General features: G+C 40.1%; 2 protein-coding genes across 2 annotated transcripts; one reads left to right on the top strand and one right to left on the bottom strand.

Annotated features, from left to right (window-relative positions):
* The first annotated feature begins 220 nt into the window (after positions 1-220).
* rbm28 (RNA binding motif protein 28) lies at positions 221-9,423 on the top strand. Its single transcript, XM_080028318.1, has 20 exons — positions 221-547; positions 1,150-1,296; positions 1,377-1,516; positions 1,640-1,715; positions 1,836-1,928; positions 2,044-2,115; positions 2,234-2,330; positions 2,427-2,674; positions 2,785-2,854; positions 3,003-3,112; positions 3,217-3,290; positions 3,420-3,555; positions 3,798-3,862; positions 4,004-4,162; positions 4,403-4,552; positions 4,732-4,806; positions 4,893-5,034; positions 5,267-5,405; positions 6,331-6,445; positions 7,843-9,423. Exons 1-20 carry the CDS (start codon positions 430-432, stop codon positions 8,005-8,007), a joined length of 2,391 nt encoding a protein of 796 aa, XP_079884444.1. The 5' UTR covers positions 221-429; the 3' UTR covers positions 8,008-9,423.
* Positions 9,424-9,886: 463 nt separating this feature from the next.
* LOC307251054 (leptin-like) lies at positions 9,887-10,889 on the bottom strand. The gene is made up of 2 exons (XM_080028362.1): positions 10,709-10,889; positions 9,887-10,615 (listed from the first exon to the last, which is right to left on the bottom strand). The coding sequence occupies exons 1-2, from the start codon at positions 10,856-10,858 to the stop codon at positions 10,283-10,285; spliced, it is 483 nt and encodes a 160-aa protein (XP_079884488.1). The 5' UTR covers positions 10,859-10,889; the 3' UTR covers positions 9,887-10,282.
* Positions 10,890-14,210: the final 3,321 nt, after the last annotated feature.

Below are 14,210 nucleotides of genomic sequence, written 5' to 3'. Positions count from 1 at the left end.
GAAGACACATTATACTGGTTTATGAGACCTTATCTAATTCGTTTTTTTTAGACAAATCTGCTGTAACACTCATTTCCATTTGTAATAAAGTATTCTAATCTACTGAGAAAATGGCAGCGTGTTGTAAAACGTGAACCTCCGTGCCGGCAGGCGGCAGCACTGGGCGGATTTTTAACAAATTTGTCTTGACGCAATTTCCGTCATATTTGGAAGATGGCTACTCACACATGTAAACCATGTAAACATGCGACCTAATCTGGAAGCTAGTGGTGTTATAGTTAAACAACTGTCTATCATATATTCACCGCATTGGTTCGTGTGAAACCGACTAGTATAACTTCCAGTGCTGGTTTGTTAACAAGTCAAACATCAGTTTGTTAGCCTTTACTGTACTTCAGCGAGCTAACGCTAGCTCGGCAGCAGAGAGCCATGCCTGCCTTGACTATATTCGTCGGTTCTCTACCAGTCTCGGCTTCAAATGCTCGCTTGGAGGAGATATTTTCCGAAATTGGTCCGGTTAAACAATGCTTTGTGGTCAGGGAGAAAGGTGAGTTTCTCATTGTCATACGCTCCGGTTCTGTATCCAACAAGAACAGGGTTCCTACACATATTTAAGCCCTAACAGGTATCGAAACAATGATTCTAAAAATAAGGCAGACCTTCATTTGTGTTGAACTGTCTTGAATCAGCGTTTCAAACGCATTAAAAAGGTTTGTATACAAGGGGAGTAGGATTTTATGAATTGTTCTTTTTTGATTGTTGCATTTTTATAATAAGAATAAAGGAAGCGTTCTATTTAAAAACATAATTTACTAATGCCTGTCACATTCAGATATGTGCTCATATTGCAGTATTTAAGTGACACATTATGTCTTATTGTTACTTTTTATTGGTTGTGTAATGACCTGAAAAAAACAATGACATACCAAATTTTGCCTTCATCATCATTATGGTCAAATTGTCCGTAAAAAGTATTAAAAAAAATCTTCATTGTAACTGTTTTTATTGTTCTATATGTAAACATTCTGCATACAGACTGACATTTTAGCCAGTAAATGTAAAGACACTTTACTTAGTGATCCAATTGAAATTTGTACGTTGTATTTAAATTTGTTTGCATGGATAACCTATTTCTAATTTATAAACCAGGCACAGACAAATGCCGGGGTTTTGGCTATGTCACATTTGCCATGGAGGAAGATGCACAGCGGGCCTTGAAAGAAATAAAGCAGTACGACGAAAAGAAGCTTTCTCTATCAGTGGCCAAGAGGAAAATCATAGAAAAAAGGAAAACAGGTGTGTACAAAAGCATGTCCTAAAAAAAAAGTTCTTGTGCGAATGTGTGCTTGATAACCTTGCTTGTGTCTTTCATATAGGACCTAAAGAGCCCAAAGAGCCAGATGCGCCAGCTGAGCCAGCTGCGCCTGCTCCGCAAAAGGCATATGAGCAGAAACCCAAAGGATTCAAGAAGAACGATCTGAAATCACGGCTCATCATAAGGAACCTGAGTTTTAAGGTACAGAATGCTACAATGGTTTTAAAATTTAGCGACTGACGAGCACACTTTCTTTGAATTTAAGTTATCCGTTGGTTACCTCGTTAGTCGACCAGCAACGCATAACATGTTGTGTGTTAACAGTGCTCAGAAGATGATCTGAAGCTAGAGTTCGCCAAGTTTGGAACAGTTCTCGAGGCCAAAATTCCCCTCAAACCTGGTAAAAAAGCTTTAAATCTTATTCTGGATGTCAAAGTGAGCTAACCAAACAATTTGAATAGTCATGTGGCCGTTTTAGTCAGTTGATGATGGTTATTTCCTTGTGTTTATTTTTGTACAGATGGGAAGATGCGGGGATTTGCTTTTGTCCACTTCAAGACTATGGCTGGAGCAGATAAAGCGCTCAATGCTATGAACATGAAGGAGATCAAAGGTCAGTGAGGGAGACACTTGCATGGCTGTTGTTGACATCCTGCTTTGCAAAATGGACTCTTACCATAGTTTGTAACGTGTGGCCTTGTTTTTAAATGTCATCGATTTATTCTCAGGTCGGCAAGTAGCAATTGACTGGGCTGTGCCCAAAGACAAATATATTGCCACGCAGCCATCCACAAGTGCAGGTAACTCCTAAAATGTTAAAAAACAAATCTGAAACGATAAACAACTATTGCTCCCTTCAGCGCCACTGTGCATTGAAAATGATAGGACCATTAACATGGTTCTGTTTTACTTTAATAGGAAATACAACTCTAGTGGCGGCACCTGCTAAACCGTCCAGCAGTGTTCAACTTGAAGATGATGAAGACAAGACACAAGCAAAACCTGAGAAGAAGAAGTGTGTGAACCTTGAATTTGCATACCTCTTTTAATATGCAGCAAGAAAAAAACTGGTCAGAATAACTGTTTGATTTTTGTGTTCACCTTTTTTCAGAGTCACTCCGAAGCCAGCTGTGAAGCAGGTGGAAGAATCGGATGAGGAAGATGACAGCGAGGAACAAGACAGTGAGGAGGAGGAGGGAGAGGGAGAGGAGGATAATGATGTGTCAATGGAGGAAGAAGAAGAAGAGGGAGAGGATGATGACGAAGAAGATGATGATGAAGATGATGGTGATAAGAGTAGCCTTGACTCAAATGATGAGAGTCAGGATGAAGAGGAGGATGAGGATGACGAAGAACAAGGTATAAATGATTATGTTTTATGTTGTGCATTTAATGTGAATATTTTTTCTCTAATAAAAAACATGTGTTTTTTTGACACTGCCTGCTATTTCTCTTTTTTTTATGTCCAGCTGAAAAGAGAAAAGCCGCAAGGAAACTCCTCCCTTCGGATGTGAAAGAGGGCAAAACAGTTTTCATCAGGTTTGACTTCATTCTCACCGCTTGATCTTACGCCTGCGTTCATTATTCTTCACTCTGCCCATTTTCTCCTTCATTTTATTTTCATCCTCAAATTCCCTTTGCAATCATACTCATTGTTTCGCCTTTTAAAAAAAAAAATCTGTTTTAGGAACCTGTCCTTTGACACGGAGGAAGACGGTCTGGAGGAGGCTCTCCTACAGTACGGAGAGCTTAACTACATAAAGGTGGTCGTCCACCCGGACACAGGACATTCAAAGGGTCAGTCAACAGCTGTGCCGGGGTTAAAACCCTCTCCTCTCTGTTGTTTTGAGGGAACAGTTTTATTAACTAATTAATTTAATTTTTTTAAATTCTTTTGCCAGGTGTTGCATTCGCTCAGTTCAAAAACAAACAGGCGGCAGACAAATGCATAGCTGCAGCAGAGGAAGAGGAAGAGGTAATATGAATAAAAGATCCCTTGTATCCGCCTTATTATCCCAAGGCATGGTATCACATGTGGTTCTGTTTATGTTTCATGGCGAGTTGATGCTGTTGTCGTCTTGTAACACGGTGTCATGTGATGCAGAGTGGTGGGGTCCGTGTGGACGGCAGAAAGCTTCTGATCGTGGCAGCGGTGACCAGAGAAAACGCTGCCCAGCTCAAAGACAGCAAGGTGAAGGTAGAAACAGGAACCAGGAACCTGTACCTCGGCCGAGAGGGATGTGAGTAAACCAACACCACGCTACTCTTTTAACACCTGTCAGTTCTCTCCCTCTGCTGGTGATCTTTACACCAAGACATCTCAGTGTGGGACCTCTGTCTTGATACAGTTGTATAGAGAGACAATACACAAGATAAGATAACCTCTTAAGCAAATCCCAGTACTGTGTTAACAGCTACTTAGGAAATGGCTTTAGTTGTCACACTGTTCTCATACTATATGTATTCCTCTTCATTCACCCAGTGATCCGCGCTGGCACCAAGGCAGCAGAGGGTGTCCCTGAAGCTGACATGCTCAAAAGAACCAGGGTGAGTTCATTTTTCGTGAACATTTTCAGACCTGTCTGTCTACTTGTAGAATTATTTTCAATGCATAAGTTTTATCTTAAAATCCAGCCTTTTTTGGTGTGTTTTTTTCACATTTATATTTGGTGTCTGATCCCTTTTTAGTTTGAAGAAATAAAGCGGACCAAGCTGCGGGCCATCAATGTCTTTGTGTCAAAGACTCGTCTGTGTATCCATAACCTGCCCAAGTCGGTGGACGATAGAAAACTCAGAGGGCTCTGCCTCCAGGGGGTAAAGGGAACCAAGGGAGTCTGGATCCCAGAGGTGAGAAACATTACGGCATCAGTAGACATTTCTTTAAGGATTGTAGACATTTCTAAAGCAGATATCTTTTATTTGCAGCTTTGTAAAAAGTTCCCAGTAATTTATATATTTTCTTTCATATTTTTGAATGTTCAGCTGAATTAAAAACATTGTACCTGTGTGCCCAGTAGGGGGAGTTGTTGTCATTCTTATTCATGGTGTGTGTGTGTGTGTGTTTGCACCTCCTGCTTCTCCTTAAAGTGTCGGGTGATGTATGACAAGAAGCCTCAGAAGGGTCAGGTGATGGGACAGTCGTTGGGTTATGGCTTTGTCCAGTTCCAGGAACATGAGCATGCTCTCAGCACACTTCGGTACCTTAACAACAACCCTGACATCTTTGGGCCAAACAAGGTAATGGTTTTGCAATGGAGTGCTTAAGTCCTGAAATTATAATCAGTGTGCTTATTTACCTTTTTAGAGTTATTGTGGTGTATATTTGGTTTGGCAGACATTAAACATTTACATATTTCTTGTCCTGGTCCATTCGTGTGTCAGTGAAGCATAACTGTGCATTTTATGTCGTCCCACAGAGACCTATCGTTGAGTTCTCCCTGGAGGACACAAGGAAACTCAAAATAAAAGAAGATCGCCATCAAAAAAACATGGTGGGTTTGTATTTGATAGCCACACTTTTACAAACCCTGGTATTTTTTTTTATTGAAATCAATAATGTGTGGATATTTTTTTGCAGGAGATTGCCAGAAATCGTTATTTTAAAGAAGGAGCGAAGCCTCAATCCCAGGCAGGCAATGATGCAACAGGACCTAGGAAAGGTGGATATAAAGCACAGGCTTCATCAGAGCAGACCCTTTCTTCTCAAGGACAGGGGAACGGTATGAACTGTTATTTCTGCATTCATTTATTGTTTCAGTTCAGAGAAAAACATTTTCAGCAGTTGAACATGACAGGTCTAGTAAGCTCAAATGGGAATGTCTAAAGTGATGTAAAATAGAACATACTGTTCAGCACAGATACATTACACCACAATACAGCTATGGTAGAAATGACTTTTGGCTGCTTGTAACTCTGGGTCACATTCAGGTAAACTAGCCCTTTGTTCATCAGGTCCTCCTCAACGCCAGAATCAAAGAGGACGCTATGCTGGTTTCCAGACCAAACCCGAGGTTGAGCACGTAGATTTGCAGAATGGAAAGAAACGGAAGGCGGTTCTCAATTTCCCTTCTCATCGTGGACCTAAGATCAGGTACAGTGTTCATAACTTTGACTAGTCTACTGTTTAAAATGCCAATGCTGTATCACTCAGTACTTAAAGCTGCCATCCACCATTTCTAGTGGCCGTAAATGTCATTGCAGGCACTTCTGGGCTTAAGTTTCCTTCAAAACAGAACATTATTGACTGTATGAAGTCAGTATATTGGAAGTTCTTACATTGTGACATAGGAGTTATGAGAAGTGCAGACAAAGAGAGTCCATATCGCTACAGCTGTTGAAACTCGGCAGCACAACACTCGCCCAGACATGACTGCTGCGTTCAATTGCACATAGAAAATCGGGAACTTCCGACACGGCAGCACACACAGCATGCAGAAAAACCTTTTCATCAACTTTGAAAATTGGGACCTATGACCATGTCTTATACGAACCATAGACTGTATATAAAAGATAAAAACTAAATAAAAAAAACTTAACAGATGTACTGTAGAGCACACAGTTCTAAACTCAGTACTACTGAGTCTGAAGCTCCCATGCCCTGAGTGAAAGAACGCACCGCTGCAGCGCGGTTAATACGGCATAGCGCCTACGATAGTATAACAGGGAAAAGCAGCAAATACAAGAGCTTTCATCTGTGGGTCATATGCTCAATCACCATTGTTTTAACTCTCAATTTGATGGGTAGGAAAGTAACAGACAGTTATCTAGATAAACATCTTACGAAGTACAACTTTAATAAGAAAAATCTTGTCAACAAAATTCACTCTACTTTTTTTGCATGTGTAAAAAAAAAAAACTACCCATTAACAGCTTAGCTGAATCTTGTTGAATAATAATTTAATAAATAATAATGGATAAATAAAAAACCTCAAGAAAAAAGGGTTTTAACAACCCTCTAAAAAAGTTAGGAAATCCAATGTAACAAAACTCACTGACTACATTTTTGTCTATTGCAGATTGCGTGACAAAGGAAAGCAACAGGCCCCCCCACCCAAAAAATCCAAGCCTGGATCCAGCAGGAAAGAGCATGAAAGACAACAGATGGAAAAACCCACACATCCCAGAAACCAGGTAAATACTACCGTACTCTGTTGTGTGTGTGCTTTTTAAAAACTTTTTTTTTATCTTTGTCATATTCACAAAACATCTAACGGCAAAGATTGGCTGACAGACTAACACAACGGAAGTTGAAAATGAAAAAAACAAAGCACCATAAAATAAAAGAAGTGCTTTTAATGCTTTGGCATTGTGTTTTCACTTTTCTAAAGTGATCTGCCTTAAACTGCCACAGTGAATTACAAAATAGTGTCCACAAAGGCTATTTGAAATAGAATCTTAAAATATTCAAAAACAAAATAAAGTGCTAAATTAGGTTATAATCCTGCTTCATTTAAGCATGGATAGTAGTGACTGAATGTGCAGTGGAGAGGGAAAGATATGCAGACAGATAGAGGGAGGAAGAGATAGCTTTATTTTATCATTTTGTTTTGAGTGATCATCACTGGCTTTGGACTGACTCCCGCTGTCTGAGCCGATCAGCTGATGCAAACAGCTGTTTGAAACTGAGATGAAAACAAACTCAAGCTAAACTATTCTAACCTTGCTGGGCTGACTTAAGGTGGAGCAGCCAAATATGAATATGAAGCCTAAATGAATAAATATTGTTACTAAACACAATTTGCTGTGTGATTTTCGTCAGTAGCCTACAGTAGTTCTAGATTCTGCGCTCCAATCGCCACTAACTACACCACAATCACCGATCACGTGAACACACACCGGGGTTTTTTTTTTTTTTTCGCAAATTCACCCAACCCGCGGGTGACGTGCATCCCGAACCGTGAGGGTTGATCTGTATGGTCCATTGCACCACTATTGTGAAAGATAAATAACTTGAATTCTTATATTTACTGATTGGTAATCACTGTTTATAGCAACAATAACTTATTCAATGACACCAGTCAATGCCCTATTACACAGCTGAACACATCTAAACTGCAGTACATACATCCTTTTTGTTTTTTGTGTTTTTGCCTATTACCCGTGTTTTTCCCATTTTATTTAGCAAATTTTGAAATACCCACAGTAAGCTTTAGCATGTCACGTGATGCATTTAAGCAGATCACATCGTCAGAAATGATATTAGTAGTATTAAATCCCTCCTCACACTTTGATGATTGGTTGCTGATACAATGGAAATTACCATTACCACTTAAGGCGAACTTAGAAGAAAAAAATACATATGCGAGCAGACAAATAAAATAAACACCTAAACTGTACATTTTGGATCATTTAATGTAACTGCACAGTACACTGTCATCACAGAGGTGTACGGGGGTCATACTCTAAAGCTTTAGCCATCCAATCACACATCTTACTTTGGACACTCAGCCTCTGAAACGACAGCGTGTCACTTGGGTCAGAGTTGTCTTATTACACTTCATGATTGTCTCCATTTTGTTGTTTTCCAGACGTTTAACACAGCTGGAAGACAGCTGTCTGGCCCAGCAAAGAAGCAGTTTAAGAGAAGGGATGGGGACCGCTTTGACAGCCTGGTGGCGCAGTACAAGAAGAAACTGCTGGGTAACGCTGACGGGAACACCGGCATCAAAAGGAGCAAGTGGTTTGATAGTTAATGCTGTTTTAGTGTATGTGTATATGTGAGTCTGAGAGAGAGAGAGAGAGAGAGAGAGAGTGAGAAAACACGTGTTGGAAATCTTAAGTATTCAAGGCTACCACAACAGAGGTCCTCCTATAGTTAACATCCTGAGGTTTTAGACTGAGGGGCACTTTACACGGTGAAAACGTGACAGTTTTCCCGTTTTTGGTTTAAAAAAAACCCCCCCGTTCAGACACAATTTATCTGACATCTTCAGTCGTACACATGTTTTCAGAGGAAACGGGCAGAAATCGCTGTAGTAGCAATGTAGCAGCCATGCCAAGACAATAGTCAGCGGTGACACAGCCTAGTAGATAGCTCTTCCGGTACAATTTGATGCATACAACCTTACTGTAACCGAAAAGTAATGCCATTAACGTTCATAAAGCGGTTGGCGTAAGCTTGGGGTTACAAGTATTGTAAATTACAAGCTTTCTGTCCTCTTATTTCACCGTATTGAACTCGTGAAAACAGAAGACATGCTTATAGTGAAGGGGCTTTCTTAGCGGCTACTTTCCTGTTAGGCGTACTTCAAAATAAAAGTCGACTCACGTTTGTCCAGTGAAATGCTGTTAATGTTTAGCCAGTGAAATGCTTTTACTGTGAAGCCGTAGCCTAAATGCTCCTTTTGTTGAACAGTAACTTAACCGCTACGCGCTGAACTATGGATAGTGTTTTTTTTAATATAAAGAGAGCCGTGTCCCTGGCATATAGAAGCTACACACGTTTATTTTGCTAGAAAAACCGGCAGAGCACAAATCTTTCCCCAGAAAAAGTGTTGGGTGGTCTCAATAACTTACTAATCGCTTAGACTAAATTGGCAAGTGTTATATTTGAGCCCTGCACGACACTCTCTGCTGATCATAGTGATGGTGCCGCGGAGACACCTTTCATGTTATGTTGTCTTCTAACTTTATAACTGGCGTGTGGGTATTTTGACAGCAAATGTTATAGACTACACATACGTGAAGTGGAGCCGTGACGTCAGCGTTACCAGGGAAAATGGTTTTGGTGTTTACAAGAAACCAAAACCGTTGTGTTTTCCAAAAAATCCTCCCTGGGAGTAGATCTTTGCACCGTTTCGTATTGTCGTGTAAAGTGCCCCTGAATAAGTCCAAAGGGTTTCACGTATTAGATTCTGTGTCAAAATGTACAGTATATGGTGACAAATATATGATGCCCATACATGAGATCCTACTTTCATTTAATTTCATACATCCCTTTCCTGCTTTTCTAAAAATCCATCAATTGTTTGTTCACGTTGTTTGAATAATGTAAGAATAATTGTGTTTTGTGTAAATGGCTTTTTATGAAAATATACTAAACCCCCCCCCCCTGAATTTGTGTTTATTGTGTATCCAAACAGTTTGCTATTAAATCCATATTTGTGGGATTCACATTTGTATGTTTTCTATGGTAGTTTCCCTTACATTCACTTTTGAAGTGCTAGTTGTAACCATGCTCTGGAGGAACACTCGGCACTCATAAACCCTGGACGCCAATCCATGATGTTGTATCGAATGAAATATTTTAACCTGGACTGTGTGTTTTTTCACTTTACTTTCGCTTCATTCTGATCATCCTCATTAATCATTTACACACCACTGACAAACTTGCACATTATAAACAAATGTAGTTAAATATTTATTCATAGTTTTAATCCAATAGTAAAATAATAAAAATACAGTCAACTTTACAAAATATCATCCACGGATATAAATAGACAGATTGGAAGAGCTGATGATATTGCACTTAAATAGATGTTGCCCTTTACCCTTCCTGTCCTTGAACTTCTCACACAAACACGACTGGTATTCAACCTGGTTTTCAGGGAATTCCCGTAATGACTACTCCTCATTGTGAAGTTTTCTCTGGCTGCAGTCCACTTTACACAGCTGATTCAGCTTTATGATGGAATTAATATAGATCCATATTTGTCACTCAATAGTGGTGTCACAATACAAACCTATATGTGTGTGCAAAGCATAGATCATTTTGCATACATTCATTCTTATGGCTCTTGTTTTTTTTTTTTTACAAAATACCCATTATCTAAATACAATATAATATGTAAATAAATACATATGAATATAAATAAGTGCATGTTCAAAAAAATAGTTTTCCTTCAAAACACATGTTCAACATGGGAAGGTTAGAACGCTAGGTCAAACATCACTGATGCAAACCTGACGAATATATGTGTCCGAAAATCAGGATAAAAGCATACAAATATCGGTCCTTATGGCAGTCTTTTAGCAAGTGTCAAGATGATCCAGGTTTTTCAGCAGCAGATTGAGGATCTCCTTCACTCTCATGAGAGCCTCGATGCTCACGGTGTGAACAAACACTTTTCGGTTCTGTAGCTCGAGTAGCGGCCCCGGAACTGAGGGCTTTGGCCCTTTCTCACTGCAGTGGCCCTGCCTCCACTGACTGAGGTAACCAGTCAGCGAAGAGATGTCAGTCTTGACCTGGGAGACCCCATCAAGTGTGTCAGAGATCATGCTGTTATAGCCGTCCAGGGCCGTCACTATGGAGGGAGGTCCGTCCAAATCATCAGATGGACTGAGTGTCAGGCCAGCAGGGACCTAGAGCGACAGAGAGAGAATGTGATTCGGTCAAAGAGAAGCCAACTTTAGGTAATGCTTCAGATTGTGTGTCACCATGAACGTCATTATTACCTGGAAGTCTTTGTTCAGCCGGACGATAAGCTGTTCAGCCATCCATTTCACTCTGGATTTCATCTTCACTACTTTCCCTGGCAGGGGAGCAGCTGTGCCCACACTTAAAAGTTGGAGCAGAGAAAACAGGAGGGCCAGAGTACAGTCCATATTTGTAGTATTATCCTGTGTTGCAAGGAATTCAGAATAGCACTGGAATGCCTAGAAGAAGAATGACATTGGAATCAAAACTATGCATTTTATTCCTTCATTTTCATGTTTGCAGTTATGCATCCCTTAATCTGTGTTTTACCATTGTGTCATCTCACTAAGACTGAAGGCATGAGTTCATAGCAGCATGGCATTATTTTGTACAGATACCATGCTTCCTTCCAGTCTTTTTTAATCAATATGTCTGATTATGTCTGCAAATATTTGTGATAGAGGAACCTGTGAATTCCTGGATGTGTAACAGGTACAAAGATCACACTGGCACACTTTAGTCCCAACAACACCCCCATCCGGTTTTGCAAGCCTCTGCTCTTTGAAGAAAAGTCTACGCTATACACTCGTAAATAACCAAAGTGACAAGAGACACACAGAGTCCATAGCATACACAAATAACCTCCCAAAACAACACCACACCTATTTAGAAATATGCATATTTTACCAAAAGTTGCTCACTGTTGAACAAACAAATGACCAACAAACAGGAGTATTGGACACAGATAGTGAAACAAACATGGAAGAGCCTGAATAGAAGAGTTGTTGAAGAGAGTTGACCTTACCTTCGCTGATGTCCGTAGTGTATGCCACTGTTGGGCTCCATCAGGATATCTTATAGTGGAGCTGGTTGACTCATCTCTTACTCACCTCTCTTCGACCCCCCCATTCCCCCTTCATCCAACCCCCCAACACACACACACACACACACACACACACACACACACACACACACACACACACTTAACACTCAATCTCATTCCCCCTGACACCACTGGAGGTCCTGCAAGGGACGGGAGGCAAGTTAAAAAGTCCATTTGTCCATTTTTGGTAACTACCATTTGAAATATTCCCAGGGTACACAAGCTATTTTTTTATATATATATACAGTATATACATTTATTTTGAGCGTGGGTTAAGTGTTTGCTCAAAGGAATTTTTTTTCAATGTGATAAATTACAGCTTTTTTACATATTGCTTCCACAACTGCACAATACCTCCACGTTTGAACTCACACAGTTTACTGATAATGATGCGAAACAAAAAAAAAGTTCTTAATTTTGGGACTGCCAAGAAAACTTTTGCAGTTTATGTTGTCACTATGCCATATGTGTTATGTCTTGGCACTTACCTTCTCTTATCTACATTCCTCTTTCTAAACAGTGCTAATGACCAAGCTCAAGTCCGTCAGTATTTTCTTTGGGATTTTTCATTGTATTTCCATTTAATTACAGGAATCATTATTTATAACGCTTTATTTACATCTTTACCATTGCGCATGTATTCATGCATTCTTTTTTTATTTTGCATCATGCAGTTTCATTGGAGTTGTTTCTTGAATACACAGAGTTCAACTTCATTGTATCACTGGGTATCAAATATCAGAGGAAAGAAAATAGATGCAAGTTGACATAATCAATACATTTCTGGTGACTACAAACCACAGATACAGAACTTGAGTCACCGGGCAAACATAGATGTACTCACACGTAGTCACACACACGATAAGATGTAAGTTTTAAAAGTTGATGTAAAAGTTCAGCATTGGCATAGTTATCCAGAGGAAATCACCCTGCATGATCTTTTCCAGGTTTGTTTGACACATTTGGAGTGTGATTTGCTGCACGTAGTCCTGACAGCAGTTTAGTTTTCTGCAGACTACAACAAAGCAAAAATACTACAGCAGTATAAAGGTATACAGTATTGCTTAGGTGACAGATCTCCACAAAGGGATTGTTATAAATACGTTGTTATACATTTTAGTAGTAGTCACACATACATGAACTGAATGCACACCACCAGGATTCTCACCGGTCACTGCAATCTATCCAGTTTCAGTTATCATTTCTCCAGAACTGGAGTACTTATTTAGTCTTGGCTTTTTTGGGCAAAGGTCAGGAAGTGCAATAATCTGTGAGGGAGGCCTGCGTCACGAGGGAATAATACAGGACCTTAGTGGTAATTTCACTTTTCTCTCATGGTCACTTACAGTAAATCTTGCAAACTGTTAAATGTCTCAATGCTTATCTTCAACATGCTTTGGGCGCACACACACGTGCGGTGGTCTAAAAAAACAATGGAACTATTGCCACACTTATAGAATGCAGAATAACCAGAAAAAGTATTGGATTTGAAAAGTGTGGGGAAAAAGAAACACTTCATGACATATTTCTGGGAAGGAAAGTAAATGGGTGACGGTGTCCCACTTGTATGTTCAACAGGAATAGTGCATTATTCATTAAAAAAAACATGAAGGAATGTTTGGGTATGACATGCGCAATTGGAAGGATAGTTTCCTGATATCGCTGAAAGTTTATTCAGAGTTGCTTCCTGGTGGTTTGGGGGCCTCTCTTGCCAGCAAAAGCACAGACTAAAAAAAAAATCCTCACATCTGGAATGAATAAAAGCTGCCTGTCGCAAAAGCTAATTTTAAAATTAGGATTTTGCCTGCCAGTATGTGACGTCTGAGTATACAGGAAACGTTTTAAGATAATGCTCCGTTTTGACCACAATGCTGGAATACACATTCATTAAACAATATCTGTTAATCTGTTAACTAACAACAACAAAGAATGGGGTCTGTCATGCTTTTTTAATGGTTTATTAAAATATTTATTTTCTCAGTTAGTTCATCCCAGTGCTTATCATTAGAAGGACCAGACTTATTTCCTCTCTGCCAGAAAAAAGATGTGTTAGTTTATTAGCCCACAGTTCTCAGCATGCACCAGTGACTTCCAAACAGCTGTGGCTACATTAGAAACCAAAACTGCAACAGAACGCGTTGTTGGTGCAGAGTTTTATGTTTGGATGTCCCTTGTCCAAACAGGATCATGGGGGACCATTCATTCAGTCTTCATCCCTGCAGGACAAGAAGTCCCCTCCTGGAGTGTGACAGAAGGACACTCTCAGGCTGCATTAATAATTCATGAGGACGTTGTGTCACATGACTTATGGGAGCATATGAGTCACAGCCTCATAAGTAGTGTGCACCCCTCTTTGATCCAACTCTACACACTTGCACACACAGCAATGCTGCATGCACAGTCTCCTTGCGTTAGGGGGACCAGATGTAATTACTTTAACCGTTAGTGACGTAGAACAATATACAATACAACCCAGAAAGGTTAAGTTGTGCTGACCCCTTCCCTTCGTAGCATTGGCTAAGCCATGTTAATGGGCTGTGCACAGCGTCACATTACTTGTCCAGATGCAGCACAGAAACCAGGAATTCCACTCAGCAGGACCTGCCCGGGTGAGTCACAGGAATGACGGGAATTTGGATTCAGTGATCCTGCATGTG

The sequence above is a fragment of the Ammodytes marinus genome (assembly GCF_949987685.1).
Source record: "Ammodytes marinus genome assembly, chromosome: 5".
Classification (NCBI taxonomy): domain Eukaryota; kingdom Metazoa; phylum Chordata; class Actinopteri; order Uranoscopiformes; family Ammodytidae; genus Ammodytes; species Ammodytes marinus.
This window is presented reverse-complemented; position numbering and strand designations above follow the sequence as displayed.

Coding starts and splice junctions, on each gene's coding strand:
- rbm28 (XM_080028318.1), top strand. CDS start 430: ATGCCTGCCTTGACTATATTCGTCGGTTCTCTACCAGTCTCGGCTTCA. Junction 1,517..1,639: donor TAAGGAACCTGAGTTTTAAG/GTACAGAATGCT, acceptor GTGTGTTAACAG/TGCTCAGAAGATGATCTGAA. Junction 1,929..2,043: donor GAACATGAAGGAGATCAAAG/GTCAGTGAGGGA, acceptor ATTTATTCTCAG/GTCGGCAAGTAGCAATTGAC.
- LOC307251054 (XM_080028362.1), bottom strand. CDS start 10,858: ATGGACTGTACTCTGGCCCTCCTGTTTTCTCTGCTCCAACTTTTAAGT. Junction 10,616..10,708: donor GGCTGAACAAAGACTTCCAG/GTAATAATGACG, acceptor CTGTCGCTCTAG/GTCCCTGCTGGCCTGACACT.